General features: G+C 37.4%; 2 protein-coding genes across 2 annotated transcripts; one reads left to right on the forward strand and one right to left on the reverse strand.

The window, feature by feature from the left end:
- Window positions 1-325: 325 nt before the first annotated feature.
- On the forward strand, window positions 326-3,103 carry LOC113504424 (methylosome protein 50-like). Its single transcript, XM_026886697.1, has 6 exons — window positions 326-597; window positions 742-911; window positions 1,233-1,415; window positions 1,900-2,065; window positions 2,208-2,379; window positions 2,821-3,103. The coding sequence occupies exons 1-6, from the start codon at window positions 486-488 to the stop codon at window positions 3,026-3,028; spliced, it is 1,011 nt and encodes a 336-aa protein (XP_026742498.1). The 5' UTR covers window positions 326-485; the 3' UTR covers window positions 3,029-3,103.
- A 354-nt stretch (window positions 3,104-3,457) lies between these two features.
- LOC113504421 (tyrosine decarboxylase) lies at window positions 3,458-12,055 on the reverse strand. Its single transcript, XM_026886691.1, has 10 exons — window positions 11,458-12,055; window positions 8,421-8,472; window positions 7,996-8,066; window positions 7,694-7,930; window positions 6,391-6,930; window positions 5,890-6,079; window positions 5,065-5,129; window positions 4,656-4,867; window positions 4,293-4,373; window positions 3,458-3,643 (listed from the first exon to the last, which is right to left on the reverse strand). The coding sequence occupies exons 1-10, from the start codon at window positions 11,770-11,772 to the stop codon at window positions 3,535-3,537; spliced, it is 1,872 nt and encodes a 623-aa protein (XP_026742492.1). The 5' UTR covers window positions 11,773-12,055; the 3' UTR covers window positions 3,458-3,534.
- Window positions 12,056-16,812: the final 4,757 nt, after the last annotated feature.

The following is a 16,812-nucleotide window of genomic DNA, read 5'->3' on the forward strand; positions in this document are numbered from 1 at the left end:
ATCAAGGGACGAGATTCTTGTTAAACTCAAATTAAATGAAATTAAAACAAACTTATTCGTACGGCTGTGAGCTTACTTCGATTATTTTGATCAGTGTCATCAAGTAGAGTAGAAAATACCTAGTTGAAACTGGATCATCTGCTAATGAATATTTAAACTTGAAGCTAGTACACCTAATGCACACTGAAACGTAAAATAATAATTTACGTTTTGATATTTTATTCAGGTAACATCGATGTTTCGATGATATCGAAGTCCATCCAACGATGTTAAAACATCGATGTTTTAAAGTTGAATAACGAATATCCCTACCCTGATCAGCTCTGATGTCAATTGTTACCAAGATTGTTACAATTCAGTTTTGTTGTTACATTGACTTTTAGGTTATGTAAACATGGTACTTGTTTTGTGATTTTAAATGTAGGTATGGTTTAGTTAGTTCGTATAAGAAACAAATAATTCGTACAAAGCCTTAAACTCTCATAATGGATAATAGTAATAAAATCGTCCCACCTCACCTCAACGCGGAGATATACAGGACCGACACTACCGGTACCTCTACCCAATCCTACTTAGAATACATCAAAATTCACTCGGGTAAGCATACAATTTGTTCATGAGCTATTTAAATTTAAGAATAAGGTCTGAGTCAATATCTCCTGAAGCCTACAAAATCTTTTGCTTAAGAGACTACCCTACCTAGTTAATTTTTTTAAAACTGTTATGATAAAACCTTTTCAGATGGGAGTGTGTTAGTGGGATCATCAGAGCTGACTGGCAGATATTGGAATGGTGGAGCAAGTGTCTACAAAAGCATTGGAGAAGCTCAAAAAGTACCATTAGATGAGAAAGCAGGTATCCCCTTGGCAAGTGGAACTGTCGATGGATGCTTCATTGGAAGTTCTACGAAGGTAAGTAACACAATAATCATGACTTACTTCTAGCAGATAGTTAGTAGTAATAATAGCAGGTTATTAAGTTAGGCACTTCGGCTGAGATTATGCATAAAAAATTAAAATGAAAATAATGATGTTATGATGAGCAGAATTTTGATATGTCTAAGTAATGACAAAGATAGTTATTGTAACTATGTTTGCAACACAATATGAACTATAAATCCAGTCATTTTGTATTTTCATAAATTATAGTTTAACATATAAGATTTTACAAAAAGAACTTTACAAGGTACTTTACAATATATTTTAAACTGAAAATTATGTTTCTATAACCAGGTATTATTATGTGAAGATAGTGGAGCAGTGAGTGTGTGGGCCAACAACAGTGAGCAGCAGAGCGCCTGGAATCTGTGGAAAGAGGAGGTCTCAGTGTCGGAGCATGATAATGCAGCACTGGCTGTTGACTGCCTGGACCCCGGGCAGCTGTATGTGACCGCTGGTGCTGATGGCAATGTTAAGGTAAATATATATTCAGACAGTTTTATTGATATTGATGGAATATATTTTTAGGGTTTCATAGCCGAAGGGCAAAAATAGGATGCTATTTCTGTGGCTCTGCTGTCTGTCTGTAACCAAGCTGTATCTGTAAATAAAATTGTGAGTTGAATTGTGATAGTTAGACACTTGAAATTTATAACAACAGAACTAAAAATGAAGAGAGCCAATAGAGCAACTTTGTTACAGTTACATATATTTTTTGGTGGTAAATTTGTATGAACCTATGTCGCGAATCCTACTCACCCTTGACCAGGTTTTTTTTTCAAATGTATTTTATGGCTTACAGGTGTCCATTTGTACCAATCCAAAATCAAGGCTTTTATTCCATTACTGGTCTACTCTCTAAAAACCCTTTATCTTCCATGCTTCTCTTAGTAGGAAGGTACCTGTTACTATGTATGGTACCTGTTTTATCAATTCAATACAATAACTTTAAATCTTTTAGGTATGGGATATAAATGACTTGATTTGCCTGAGGAACTACAGGGCAGCCCACAGTTTAATAATATATGCTGTGGCAGTGAGACCAAAGTCTAAGACAAGTTTTGCAACAGGCTCCATGGATCAATATGTCACATTGTGGGATGAAAACACAGATACCTCTGTACTTGGTAAGAGTTACTTATAGCTTATAAATAAAAACAAGCAACTCCCGCACTAAGAGATTTACGCAGAAGTACGTAAATAGATTTTTATAATTTTCTCGTGGTGATTATTGATAGCATGTAACTAATCAGTATTTATTTGTTTTAGATTTACTACAAAATGATTGTTGTATTCGTTGTCTGGCTTGGCTCGACGAAAATCGTCTATTAATAGGCGATGAAGCGGGTATCTTACACTTGTCAGACATAAGAAATCCCAATGAAGTGCTCAAAGTAACGCAATTCCCCGCCGCCGTGCACAAATTGGTTGTCCATCCCGAGTAAGTGTTTTTATATACTTTGTACTAGTTTCATTTTGTATATTTATTTAATTTTCGACGTGCATTTGGCTCTACGCTAGTCAAACAATTGAAGTACAAATGAGGTTCGATATAATAATTTAATCGATACAAAACGTAAACACATGTATCGAAAACAAATCTGAGGACAATTAAAGTAAAGTTAGTTATTTTAAATGACAAGTGTATCCTGTGCTTTTAACATAGTGAAATAGGAATTGGGTATGCCATATGAAAAATATTGAACTCGTATTTTTGTTATAATGGATGTCACGATCAACTTATAAAAGGATGTCAATAAAATTGTTTGTTGGTTAGTACTATTTGGTATGAGTTTCTATAAGTACATTACCGATACATTACTAACAAATAATTTTCATTAATGATCAAAAACCTACAAAATTTTCGTTCTTATTTTCGCAGATGCGATAAAGTGGCAGTTTGCTGTGATAACAAAATAGTGTCGGTTTGTGACGTCACAGAGGACACAGAACCGAAGGTTATATATCATGACAGGCACATGCACAATAACTACGTGCGAGGCGCGGCCTGGGACAGAGAGGACAAGAAAACGCTACACACTGTTGGCTGGAACGGGGAAATTAAAGCTCACTCTCTTACATGGGATTAATATTCTAATGTTATTAAAACCTCTTTATTGTTTAACTTGTTTCTAATTACACGATTGTCTAAGACAAGAAGCCTATAATTTATCTTCTTTTTCTTGATTTTATAATGTGATCCATTGAAACTTTTTGGATATCATGAATTGCAACTTTATTTATTTTATTTAAAGATTCAAATTACGACTGTTGAAAAATTGATCCATTTTGTTACGTCTCAAAACTTGCGAATAATCGTGATTTCTAGGGTAATCTACTTATCAAATTCTCTGTACACAAGGCGAGACAAAGTTACCTTTTACTACGAAAATTCTCGAAATTGAGTTCTCATCTCTTTCTATTCTCAAATTTGACATTACCAAAGCCCAATCCATGGCGTTTTTTTACTCCCTCCCTAAGTCAATACAAAAACAAAAGAAAAATGAAACACATATTGAATGCTCACATAAGTAGGTATGATTTATTTCTGCGATAAGTGATAGTAATGCGGGTGTTGTCTACTGGTTGAGGTCAGTCAATGGTGGGGTGAGGGCGCGCGGTGCTCGGGAGAGGCACAAGGCGAGGAGCCGCGCCGGCTCGTGCCTGGGCTCTTCAGCCGGACCATCGTGTCCAGGTGACGGAATCTGGGGAACAAACATGATTAACATTACAGTGTATGCATATTACCACTTCCTAGCCCAGTGGTCATGATGACCCGTTGTACGGGTGTCGTGGTTTCGATCCCCTTTACATGGACCAGATTACATGAATGGGAACATTTAACCTCGTACTTTGACCTCGGCGACAAACTCTTAAGTACAGGGAGCCATTTTTATTTTATTTCAGAAAGTGCAAAATTTATAGGTTGGCATTATCACAATATGAACAAACTTTCATGAATGGGGGGATAAAGGCTATTTTAGGGACAGCTGCGCCAGCTAGTTGGAATCATTTCCGCTTTGAAGTATATACCAGCCTTTATAGTAACCACGAACTTCTCTCCTGCGATAACCACCGAACAGCTACTATGCTAATGCTCTCCAGGTTGGTTGGCTCAGCTGATACCAGACCAAGGGACACTGAATTGCCCATTGCAGGAACTGTGTAGATTTGATAAGATATAATTCATTTTAAGGGTATACTATTTTTTGCCCTGTTCAATAGGTTTTTAAACCATTAACCGGTAAGTCCCGTCGTTTAATGAAGTATAAACAGAGCGATGTTAAACAGTAAAGCGTTGAAGGGCTTCTAATCTCTCTCTCATACAAAGTTGCAGTGACTCGTAATTGTTACCTAAGTGGCAGGTCGTTGCCGTCATTATCCACGCTCTGGAAAAAGAAGCCGAGCGGCCAGCTGATCCAAGATGATTGCTTCCTGTAAAATGTAAATAAAATTGTCTTAAAAATAATATATTTACGGAAATGTGAACGCTTTCCTGCTCTGCGTTGATATATGATTAAGCTGATTTATAGATCGTATATGAGTAAATTTTTATTTAGTTCATTTCTGCACATTATATAAAGCCAAAAAGTGGAATTGCTATTTGACCAAAAACAAAATCCCTTTTTTTGCCTAACATCGTTGTTCCTTTCGTACTATTGACGTCCCTAGTAGGAAAGTATTGTAAACTGACTAATGTATGTAACATAAACTCACGGGGTAGAAGGTTGGAGCTTGTCGTAGTCAGGCGAGTCCGGCGTAGTGGGTGCGACCATGGCCGGCGGGGATCCAGGGGTGGTGGCCACCGGCGGCGGTGTCTTGTTGATGGCAGGGTTGTAGATCTTCGGGTCGCTCACCATGCGCACGAAGAACGAGCGCTTGTGCGCCAGCGCCGCCTTGTGGCGACGAGCACGTTCCTCGTTCAAATCCTGAGTGTGAATGTTATTATCATATTACCAAATGCAGTTGTATTAGTTACCTTAAAAATAGTCGAATGTAACTAGGATATGCACCAAAAAAGGTTTCAGAAGTTAAAGTTGTAGTCAGGTGACTATAGGCACTAAAACTATGCCTAGGTAGGGTAGTAGGTACTCTTGCTTAAGCAATCTTAAATAAAACATCATACCCGTTCCTTGTCAGGTCCTTCCAGAAGCTCGGTAGCGAAGTCGGTGATGATATCCCATGCTGTTTCTAAAAAGAGAGAGGAAACCGTAATTAAACTTTTTCACAAAATACGATATTTGTTTTATCAATTAAACGAATGCGGGAAAATACAAGAGCAACACCTAGACCAATGAATTACTTTATATTTAGGAGAAATTCTGAACAAGTAATAAGGAGGAGGTAAATATGCTCATGAATTTAAAAACCTAAAAGCCATAACTTACATCTTTATGCAGATACCTACTTAGGTTGCTAGTCTATTAATAGATTCCTTTGATAGACGTTATCAACGAGATCGTGTAAGCGTTCCCACGTGTTAGTGTGTCTCCTACCTACCGCGGTATAGATCCATTGTTTCCACCTCTTTTCATGGTTATGTGCTTACCGCTATAATATGAACGATCCGAATCCTTTACCTACTGTTTTCAGCAATTTTATCACATTTATCATCTTTTGAAATCTAATTCATTGTATTTAGTTCCTACACACCAAACTATGTACTACCTATTCAATGATACCTAACTAGTTTTTATCCATTTTAATCCCTGTTTCAGTTGTCAAATGGTCAAAAAACAAATAAAATATTTAAATTATAAAAATTACCGATGTGACTACATTGGACCGATTAGGTACGTATGTGGAATCTTAACAAGTCGAAAGGTTCCGTACTTTACGATAAACCGTATCCGTTTCCTAATATTTTCAGTAGTATTTAAACCTCGCCTTTTCCCAAACACGTTTCATGTAGCCCTTGGCAATGTTAAAATCGAGCTGAAGATATCCTCACCTATGTCATCACGGTTGGCGTGTTGCGAAACAACACAGAAGCGAATGACGAACCGGTCGGCGACAGAAGCGGGCACCATGTGCAGCTTGCCGGACGCGTTGATGTTAGTCAACAGCTTCTTGTTCAGCTCGTCTATCTCCTCTACAGGGTCTTCGGGATTTCCCACCAGGCGGAAACACACCAAGCCCAGCTGAAAAGCGCAGGCTTTAATAAAGTATAATACAATCTTAAATGTAGCATGTATAAGAGTAGGTACATTTTTCACATAAGTTTCGCGAAGAATGTTGTGCTTCTTTATTTACGGTTACCACTACACGTATTCCTTACCGTAACAATTTTTATCCGGATGAAATTATAAAAATCGAAGACTTTGTTAACGAACAAATGTAAAATATAGTAGTGCAACGATTTGTTTGAACTCACCTTGTCCTCCCTTTGCCCCGACCAGCCGGCGACATTAATTTCTAATATTATCAACTCGAACAGATCGATATGTCTTACCTTAACTTGATTGCAGACTAAGAATCTATCATCTTTCTTGACGAGTTGTTCGAAGTATCTTGCTAGTTCGCAATGACGCCTCACATATTTCTGTAGGCCACTGATACCGTAGCTTCGTAACATAAACCATAGCTTGAGCGATCGGAAGCGGCGGCTCAATGGCACACCCCAGTGCCTATAATCGATGGCTGTGTGGTCAAAGCAGTGCTGTAAGTAAAGTGGGTCGACGACGAGGGCTGACGTCAATAGATAGCGGTTAGTAACCCACAGAAGAGAACAATCGAAGGCGGTCAGCATAAGTTTATTGGGATTGGTATTAAAGGAATCAGCATACTCTATCCCAGCGAGATGGTACTTATGCTCAGGGCAGAGGAAAGAGCTGCCAGCGTAAGCTGCGTCTACGTGAAGCCACACGCTTGGGAATTTTCGAACGACAGGTCCAATATCCTCAAGGTTGTCAAAGGAGCAGCACGAAGTTGTTCCCAGAGTTATAGATACGAAGAATGGAACCCGGCCGGCTTCTACGTCCTCCTCCATAGCCTACGAAAATAAAGGTTCATTAATGAAGCAGCAAAAAAGTATAGAACTTCAAAATATTGGATAGGAACTAAAATGCATTCAAATAGATCCCGAATGGTTTTATAAAGTTCGCAATTATAGAGGCCTTTCATAAGAGGGTAGTATCGTGAAATTTCAATATTTGCGGCATAGAAAGTGGCACACAATGTGGCTCCATTACCGCTCGGCTCGCTACGTATTTCCGGCATCTACGGGCGAGTCATTAAACGCGGGACCTGTCTCGGCGTGCGCTCGGTGCCATCTTGTTTCTTCAATTACCGCCCGCCCTATCTGCTCCCAATCCAACCGAGCCAGCACTCCATAACATGCCCTAATTTATTTTAAAGAACAATACACCTCAATTCTATTTAAGTTTTAGTGAAATATGAGTCTCGAATACTCCGGATTTTTATTCAAGAATGCATATTCGTCATGAAAACATGTATGTTAAATATAATAAATAATAAATAAATGCGGACAACATCACATACATTGTTCTGAACCCAAAGTAAGTTGCTGAAGCACTTGTGTTATGGAATTCAGATACAACGAAGGTACCACAAACACCCAGACCCGAGACAATGTAGAAATATGATTTTTTACATTGACCCGACCGGGGATCGAACCCGGGACCTCAGAGTTAGCGACACCTTGAAACCGGTGCGTACGCCACTCGACCACGGAGGTCGTCAAATATGGAGATAAAGGAAACAATTTGAACCTAATTGTGGATAATCCTACTCACCTGTCTTAAAGTTTCACCCTGAAGAGCGCCATTGGAGTCAGGTTGCAAGATGCGGAGCTTCACAAAGCTGATCATAGCCGCCTTCTCGACGCAAGAGTGCGCCTCTTTGGAGCAGTAGGCGATCAATTTGGAGAGCAAGAGACCTTCGTCTACGTTGGGGAATTGATGCTTTAACCTCTTAATGCCACTGGCCCTTGCAGCCAGCATTGAGACAAGCACGCACTCGCTAGCAGAACCCTATAAAACATTTATAATAAGTTTCATGAAACGCGTATTCGGAGCTTAAATGAATTTTATTGTACCTCTATGACACCGCCACCTTTGCTTCCCTCTTCAAGCGTTAAAAAGCTGGGTGGTAAGCCAATGGCCTTACCTGAAATTATACAACTTAGATTTTTTGTGTGTAACGATTAATCAATAAATTAGTGATGAGTCAATTCCATTGTTCTTTTTATTTATTATTGGAACTGCAAATACCACTAACACCAAAAAGTAACAAGTATATAATCCATATGATGCGACTTGGGAAACGTAGAGAGTACATAAATATCTGGTACATTTTTGGAAAAAAATACTTTCAGGTTTCTATCAACGAGCTCCACCTACTCCGTAGTGTCCTTAAAATATCGAGCCTACAGGTTGTTCAAACTTTCGTGCGGCTTCCGAAAAGTCCGGAGTTCGATTACACCAGGTCGAAAGAATGCAAAGTTCATACTAAAGTACATACCCATCCAGTCCAGCATTATGACCTCCAATTCAGTACACGCTGGGCTTGCAGCCTGTCAACAATATTATAGATAAGTAACGGTCAAAGATTGGTGTATAAATAGATACGCCAATATTTCCAGAAACAAAATAGTTTTTCAATTTGATTATGAATTAACCGTGGTAACTATATACTTTGTTTAATATTATCGTCAGGTATCACTGTATTTTCTGGGCTCAAAAGAAGTTCGTTCTCGTAAATGAAATATAAATAAGTAAGTGAGTTATATCATCACTTTTTATGTTTTAAATGTAATTAATGTTTAATGAGAACAGAGTCGTATAATTGTAAGTCAATGCAACGTCCACAAAATTTTGCTTTTAATTCAAACCATGATCTTTCCATACATCTTCTCAGGTATTTCCACACTTGTAACTTTATGTACCTACCTTTATAAAAGTTTTTGTGAGTAAATAGTTCAGGTTTATTATAATAATTCTTGCATGCTGGCTAACCCAAGACGCATATCAGAAAAGACGATAAACTATTATAACCATATTAACCATCGAATTTTTACCTATCTCTAATACGACTTTGTTCTGTAGTTAAACCTAACTGCTATTATTTTCGTTTATAATAACAGGCACTTAAACTATCGCTGATTGTGATAAAGCACCCCATTGTGCAACAACTTAATCGATAACTTGTAACATGCCTACTTGCCTTATAATAGGTACCTAGTGCTTTGTAGATATAAATAAACAGGTCAAGTTCTAGTCGGAAACGCAAAATTGAGGGTTCCTTAAAGATAGGCTAAAAGAAACAGTTGAGTGTACAGATATTATTATGTTTAATACATCAACTGCTTATGAGCGTACCTAACAACTGTTGTTTAACTTCGATCCTTATTTTCTTTATCCAAAAACTGAAAAATATGACTCTAAAAATCGATTGATGAGGTTCTGTATTCGTCTGTACTTCTTTTTTGCTATTTCTTACTTTAGAACTTCGGTCTGGATGCACCCTCTTTTTATCATTTAACGTTAGATAGCTGGTGTTTGGTCCCATAAAAAATCATCAAGGTTGCGCTCCGTTGATTTTCATTTGAAGTTGGTTGTGTGATTTTATTCTTAAAAATGTTATAACTAGTATTTGTTGTTATAGCCTTTATAGATAAGATTTAACTTGACATCTTAAATCATCTGTGAAAAAATCAGCGATCGTCTGTCAGCGTGGACTTACAGATGTTAGACCCTGAGTAATAGGGTACCGTTCTTACCCATTATATACGGAACCCAAAAAAACTCGCCTAACCATCTTCCTGTATAGATATTGCACATCTGAAATTTTTGCATGTTGGCAATCCTGAGGTAATGGGAAACTCTCAAAGGTATGAAAATGGCATTCTATGTCGAAATTTATTTCCATACATTTTATCGTTTTTATAGAATATTACTTGTATAGAAAGGTGACTTCTTCATCGACGGAAGAAAATTGAAAAGAAAATATTTGGTTTGTCGAAATATTTGATTGCCGAATTCGACAAATACCTTTGTGTTTGTCGAATCCAAATTTTTTAATTATTATATTTTTAATGCTAACCACCACACTCAACTGATTCTTGATCAAATTGAAATGTAGAGACTGGTTTATATGCATTTAAGGATGCCAAGTAAAATGTACTTTAACGTCATTTAAAACGTTTATAGACGTAATTTTTGTAAAAAAATATTCCTGGCAATATTGAGATAGTTTAGAAAATTTTGGCTTTTGACGTCGCTGACGGGCACAAAAACTCTGTTTAATATGACCACTTACAGAGTTATTGCACTAAGTCTAACAATACCTTATTTTGACCAATACATTTTATAGACATCAAGAAGTTTTATGTAAATAAATATAAAAGACATTAAAATTTGTTGTACAGGCGAGCTAAAAAAAGGCTCGCAACAACATAAGTTATTTAAAACACCAATTACATGGCAATCAATACTGTTGCAATCGGTGTCTTCGCGTTCTTTGTACGCGTTACTAAGTACTAGGCAGAAACAAAGTGTTATAAAAGTTCATTTATTTATTGACTATTCAAATAATTATTGTATTTAAAAGAGGTTGATTGCTATTTAATTAAACTTTACGACGAGTACAAAGTAAGTTTTATGATTAAAAACGTCATTATAATTTTAAGGTTTTCCTCCGTAATGCTGTAATGCTATTTGAAAATGTCCATTTAAAATGTAGAGCTACCGACATTTTGAAAAATAATTCTGAGGGCGATTTTCATTCAAAGAAATTAATTGAAACGGTTATAACTTAATTATGCTCCATTATTAAAAGCGAATGTTTGGTAAGCTGTTAAATTACAGTTAATTTCGTCGCTTTTTGACATTACCGAACGAAATATTAAGAGGTTTTCTTTTTTTCAGCTTAAGCGATACCATTCTGTTTACTGTCGATCCATCATGTCTCTTTACACCAATTAAGTTCGTCGATTACGTTAATACGATAGCTAGTCTTATACTGACTTGCCTAGATCGTTTTCATTAGAGATACAACGATATCATGATTTATCAAAGAATGATATCGATGTTTTACAGCATTGAAGTTGAAAAAGAAAGTATGGCATTGTTAAGTGCGGTTTCGCTAACCCTTTGGTTTTGCAATTTTTAACTCTGAACTTGGGAAATTAATTATGGACCACAATTCACATTCTAAAAATAAAATATTATTTTTATGGACCAAATAACGGACAAGTAGGTATATCGTTTGGACTGTTGACTTAAATTCACTTCTGACTTTAATCCTTACTCTGTCAAAGAGTTTTGAATGAAATTCAGTGATTCATTCAGTAGGTAATCGTGTTCATACGAAATAGAAATGTTATTTTTAGATAAATTCTTAAAGTTAATATTTCAAATATCCCTTTGAGAACTTGCCTTTAGAAATTAGAATTCAAAGCTTCTACAAACTTTAGCGGATTTTCAAACTTTTCGATTGTTGAAAGTAGTAGGAGTATTAGGACTTTTACTTTTTATTATGACAAAATTAGTGTATTTACCCAAGAGAATCCAATGCAGCCGATACCAGCAGACAGCATATCCCCGAGGATCGAGGGGTACCCGTTTCCGGCCGGGAAGTACGCGTGGAACCGCGGGTGCTGCCAGTGCGTCACCCCGGGCATGATCTTCTTCTCCACGTCGCTCATGACATCGTCCCAGTTCTCTGGCTGCTGCGGGGCCTCCGCCGGCAGCTCTTTGCGAAGGTACCCCGGCTCCACGTCAGGAATCACGCGCCGAGTAGGCAGCGTATTCATATAAGTGCAGATGTAGTCCACCATCTCCTTGCCTCGAACGCGAAACTCCTCGACATCCATGGTTGAACCTTGCAGACACTTGTAAAAAGTTTAGTTAAGAGAGGATCGTATATTGTTGCATAGGACGGTGCGATGTCAGCTGCGCGACGGCCTCCGGCTGACTCAACGCCCGCAGCCAGCACTCTTGTGGTCGAGAGGACGGGCGCGGACGGCGGAATGCGCGGGGAGGGAGCGGATGCGAGCGTGAAGGCTTTCGCTCGGAGTCGCGCCGAACGTGTCTCTAATACACGCGATTAGCGATTTAGCATATCCATAATGAAGAAACTGTGAGCGAGTTCATTCTGTAGTGGTTTTTGTAGAATATTTTCAGTATGATGCATTTTTGTACATCATACTGAAAACACTCGTAACCGACCTGATTTGACCGTTTCTTAAGGAACATAGACTTATCATGCCTAGTAAGTATTTGTCATTGCCTAGTAACAAAGTAACCTTCGTATGTTATTTAGCTATTGCACAATTACCTATTATCGCAATACATGGTGAAATTTAAAAAAAAAGCTTTTAGTTACTGGTAAGAAACCCAAAATAATTCGGGCACAAAACCAATGTTGCGTGAACGGTGCTTAGCAAAATTGCGAAATCATAAAAGTAAAATGGATTTTTAAATTGTCTGTTAGTTTCAGGTTACTTTTCGCTTAGATATGTAACTTGATTTCACCGTGGAAAAAAGAATGCAGGTGATGTTAGAAGTTCATTCATTATAAATTGACAGATGATAGTCGTGCATGAAGAAGCTTTATGTTCTGTCCCTTAGTCTATATTCTGTGCTTGTTCCAGGATATTTGACTTCCTTTGCGGTATCTGATACCTACGTAAATGAATAGCTTGACAATGCAATGTTATATTATAAAATAACATGGAGCTGATTAGATGCTGGAGCGATAGGATTCCTTTAATTTGTTTTTGATGAGTACTTTAATCGCAAAGAAAAAGAACAAGCTAAAGAAAGTTTTTAGTAGCGAATTTTTGATATTTTTCTGTAAACAATTGCCCAAAGAACATTATTCTATATTTTTATTCCGATAGACTAGTGTCTTTCACACCCAAAAAATGCACGGTACCTAAGCTGTTTTTTTTTTTTATTTGCATCTACATTGTCTGTTTTGTGTCTTATTATATGCATCATAACCGTGAATTAATGATTTATTTCTTTCTAATTGTGGATACTTACTTCTATTATCATGATTAGTGTAGGTTCTGGTTCTAGTAATTACTTTCTGCCAGTTGGCCCGCTGTCCGCGCCCTCCTTGCGCTGGGCGCGTGTCCGCGGCGGCCGCGTCGCGCGGTCGGCCACCCTCCACTCCACTTCATTGTGTCAGCTGAACGTTCCCTCTAAGTACCGTTCGACTTTTAACTCTTCTTTCAAATAAACTCAGTTTTTACAAATCCAAAAATAGGCCTATTAAAGTTTCAGAACATGTTGGGCTTCATTGATGTTAAAGTTAGAGTATTTTTTTTCAAAGGCAAATAGCAATTTGTGTCTTTAATTGCGCGTAGCTTAAATCGAAATGGAATGCATGCTAAGGCTTGTTGAACTGAACACAAACCTTTTTTGTATCATAGTCATCTACATACGTTTAATTTAATATTGCAATAGAATTTACTCATAAATTAACCAAAATTCAATACATATACTTAACTAAACTTAGTTTTGTGTAACTCCTACTTAAATAACAAACCCTTAAGGCACCTGTTACATGGTGTGACTTTTATAGAGTTTTGGTTTGGAACTTTTTGCAGTCAAAATATACCTGCAGTATGTATGAAAAACCCTGTCCGATCAATGAAGGACATGTAAGTGTATTGCACGACGTGCTACAAAGGAAATTGAAAATCATTTAAGTCTGCCTATAACGTCAAAATATATATCTTATGCGCAGCATCGACGACAAATATAAACCTGAATTTTGGCATTTTTTCCTTAACTAACAAAGTAATTTTGAGATAGACCTAGTTGTAATGCTATCTAGTAATTGGAATTAATGAAAACCATCGATTAAATTTATTTCATTTAAAAAAAAAACACAAATATGTTTTTTGATCATTGGTCATTTTACACTACATCTCTGAATTGGCCGGACTGGTTTTTTAATACATATAGCTTAGTTATTTAGTATGATACGTTTACTTGATTTCTGATCAGATCAGTTTCTTAAACTGAAACAGTTTTTATCTAGTGCACAGACCGATGGGGGTCTGATCTCCACTCGATACGCGAGCTTCTTCAATCACTGTCTACGATCTGTGTAAAAAGTTCACATCCTTAACTATCTAAGATTTTGATGTCTTTCCCTTTTAAAATAAAACACGCTTGAATGATAAGTCGCTATTTTCAAAAACATTATATTTGTGTATCCCTACTCGAGTCATTTTTCCAAGCGAAAAAAGTCACTGCCACTTGTTAAGAAAATTTTTTCGTATGATTTTAGAAATGGTTACCAGCCGTAGGTTATCTTTATAAAATAGCTAAGCAAATACTAAACGTCGAAATTATACAACTAACATGTTACGCAACAAAGATTCAGGATAAAGAATATTTCCGTACATATTTGTCTGCTGACAGAGTTAGAAAGCCGCGAGGCTCGCCCGCACACGGCACGTTATAAATAATTTAAATGATGCGGAATTGGTGAAAGAGACCTCGTTCACTCGTCGACGCTCAAGACTAGGAGTGCGGCCACATGAATATTCAAGGTTCATCCCGCCGTTCCAAATATTCCTTAGAATTGTGCCGAGATTGACACTCGTTCGTCCTACAGACTCCTCAGGTGACACTTTAATATGATTATGAGGGAATCACGAGAGGTGATTACTCAGGGAGACCCGGTAATTGTTACTCTTCAGTTTCATCAAAGGATTGGAGTTCACTCTTCTTTCAAGTATCTGTATAATAATAGGTATTACAGGTAGGCAGGTAACCTATAAAGGTTCTGCCGTTACCATGTCGTTACTATGCAAATGTAAAGTGCAGGTCAGATATCTAACTATCAGGCAGATAAGAGTGTGGACAAACGGTAACCTGCCAAGCTTTGTAAGAAAAAACTTAAACATCGTTAGAGCAAAGGTGGCTATTGGTTTTAAAATGTTAACTTAATTGCAAATATTTGTTTTGCAACATTTGTATGTTTCATGGACTAATAATTATAGCTATGCATTTCACTTAAGAACGAACAATACTTTTATTGTTTAAATTTTTATGATACCTAATGTACCTATCCGTATTGTCGTATTTACATAAGAACCTACCATTCTGTTCAGTACTAAACCTACTTAAATATTAATAACTGAACTGATTAAAAGGAGATACTTATGGAAAACAATTAGGAAGCCAGGCCAGGGTGTTGGGTGGCGGGTGCGGGGCGCGGGCTCCCGGCCGTTTGCTGGTGCCGCCGAGCCCGGCACGCCGAGCAGTCGCCGCCTCGTCGTCGGAACGCGCATTCTTCCCCACTCCAGAATACCAATGCCGTATTATTATGTGTGATCTCGGCTCCTATTGTGCGATATATATCTACCGTCCGCTTCCATTGACATCTTATTCCCAGTTCATAAGTCCAGTCACGTTTCCGCTCGAATTATTCAATAGTAAATTCGTTTCCAGACATTTAACCTATTCAGGTTTTGCTGGATATCTATGATACTTTGTAAAATAACTGGAGTGGAAACGAATAAAATTCGTATTTCACAAAACCTTGCTACGCGCTACGCCGTAGACTACGAAGTAGCCGTTGCAATCTGTAGGCGGTAGCGCTTCTATTTAGATTTTTTTTTTGCCTAGCTACATTAGATTTAGTACAATTTTATGGTTAGTTAAGGTTTAAATAGCAAAAAAAATAATATTTAGTAATTTTCTGAAGTACATGTTTAAAAAATAAATGCTAAACGGGATGCAAGAGTTAAGCGGGCACGAGTAGTAGGCTGCGTGCTTTAGAGTAATGTGGTCTTGTCATGACAGTTTCAGGAAAATCATCTTCACGCGTTGGATTTAACAACTCCTGCCTGTTCGGAAATTAAGTATCTAAAGCTTATTTGTCATTTTATTTCGATACGTATTTAATTTTAAAATTAATTGTTTATAATGTAATCAGAAACAGTATCATTTACTTTAACATCGAGGCAGCGTCTTGTATGATGGTGATCGACAGTAAAACAATTACGAGCTCCTTCCATAATCGAATCTCGCTCGGAGCGCCGCGAGGGCCGCATTTCACCACAATTATTGAACACAAATTCGGTTACCCTCCGCTGACGTTTTTATTTTGTTAAGTAGGACTCCACTGTAACAGCATGTCTCAATATTCATCGTTTAGACCTTATGTGAGTCTAAACTACGTATAGAGGAAGTTCCGCTCATATGTCTTGCCGCTTCTTAAACAATATTAATTGTATATGTGTGTACTACTACTAACCATAAAATTATTTTCAATTTTTATTGCATTGAATTTCCAATGCATGATTTAAGTTAATTAGTTATGTATCTGCACAATTACGGCATACCTAATCCGTCGTTGCTTAGAACTATATTCACTTTTTAGTTGGCATAAAAAAACAAAGTTAATCAGTCATGGTTGCACAAACCTCTTATCACATGTTATCACAAGACAAGGCAAAATCCATTGTGTTTCCATTATCTACCTAATAAACTTATAGATCTATGCGTTTTAATTAAAATCGTACCAATAACTAGTAAACCTTCGACATCTCTGGCAGTTCAATAAATATTGAGGAAATAAAAGGTAGGAAGAAAATAGACTCGTTGAAATCTAATTTCGCGTAACCATAACGGTCGGTACTTGAGCGCGATGAGCCATCCGCGACAGACGCCCGCCTCATATCAATTTCTTAATTGAGCCGCGGCTTCTTCGCTCCAACGATTCTCCTGAAAACCTCATTGCTCAGCGCACAATCATCCGGCGAGAATTCTTCATAACATAACTAAGCATAGCTGTCTATAAAGAAATTCTAAGAACTTTTCATTTTACACTGAAATCTCAACGAGCTAGCGCAGTAGATAGATAGGTTTAATAATAGTTTTTCGAG

The sequence above is a fragment of the Trichoplusia ni genome, chromosome 22, assembly GCF_003590095.1.
Source record: "Trichoplusia ni isolate ovarian cell line Hi5 chromosome 22, tn1, whole genome shotgun sequence".
NCBI classification, from domain to species: Eukaryota; Metazoa; Arthropoda; class Insecta; order Lepidoptera; family Noctuidae; genus Trichoplusia; species Trichoplusia ni.

Coding starts and splice junctions, on each gene's coding strand:
- LOC113504424 (XM_026886697.1), top strand. CDS start 486: ATGGATAATAGTAATAAAATCGTCCCACCTCACCTCAACGCGGAGATA. Junction 2,066..2,207: donor CACAGATACCTCTGTACTTG/GTAAGAGTTACT, acceptor TATTTGTTTTAG/ATTTACTACAAAATGATTGT. Junction 2,380..2,820: donor AAATTGGTTGTCCATCCCGA/GTAAGTGTTTTT, acceptor TTATTTTCGCAG/ATGCGATAAAGTGGCAGTTT.
- LOC113504421 (XM_026886691.1), bottom strand. CDS start 11,772: ATGGATGTCGAGGAGTTTCGCGTTCGAGGCAAGGAGATGGTGGACTAC. Junction 6,080..6,390: donor TAGTCTGCAATCAAGTTAAG/GTAAGACATATC, acceptor TGCGCTTTTCAG/CTGGGCTTGGTGTGTTTCCG. Junction 5,130..5,889: donor CGCCAACCGTGATGACATAG/GTGAGGATATCT, acceptor CTCTCTTTTTAG/AAACAGCATGGGATATCATC.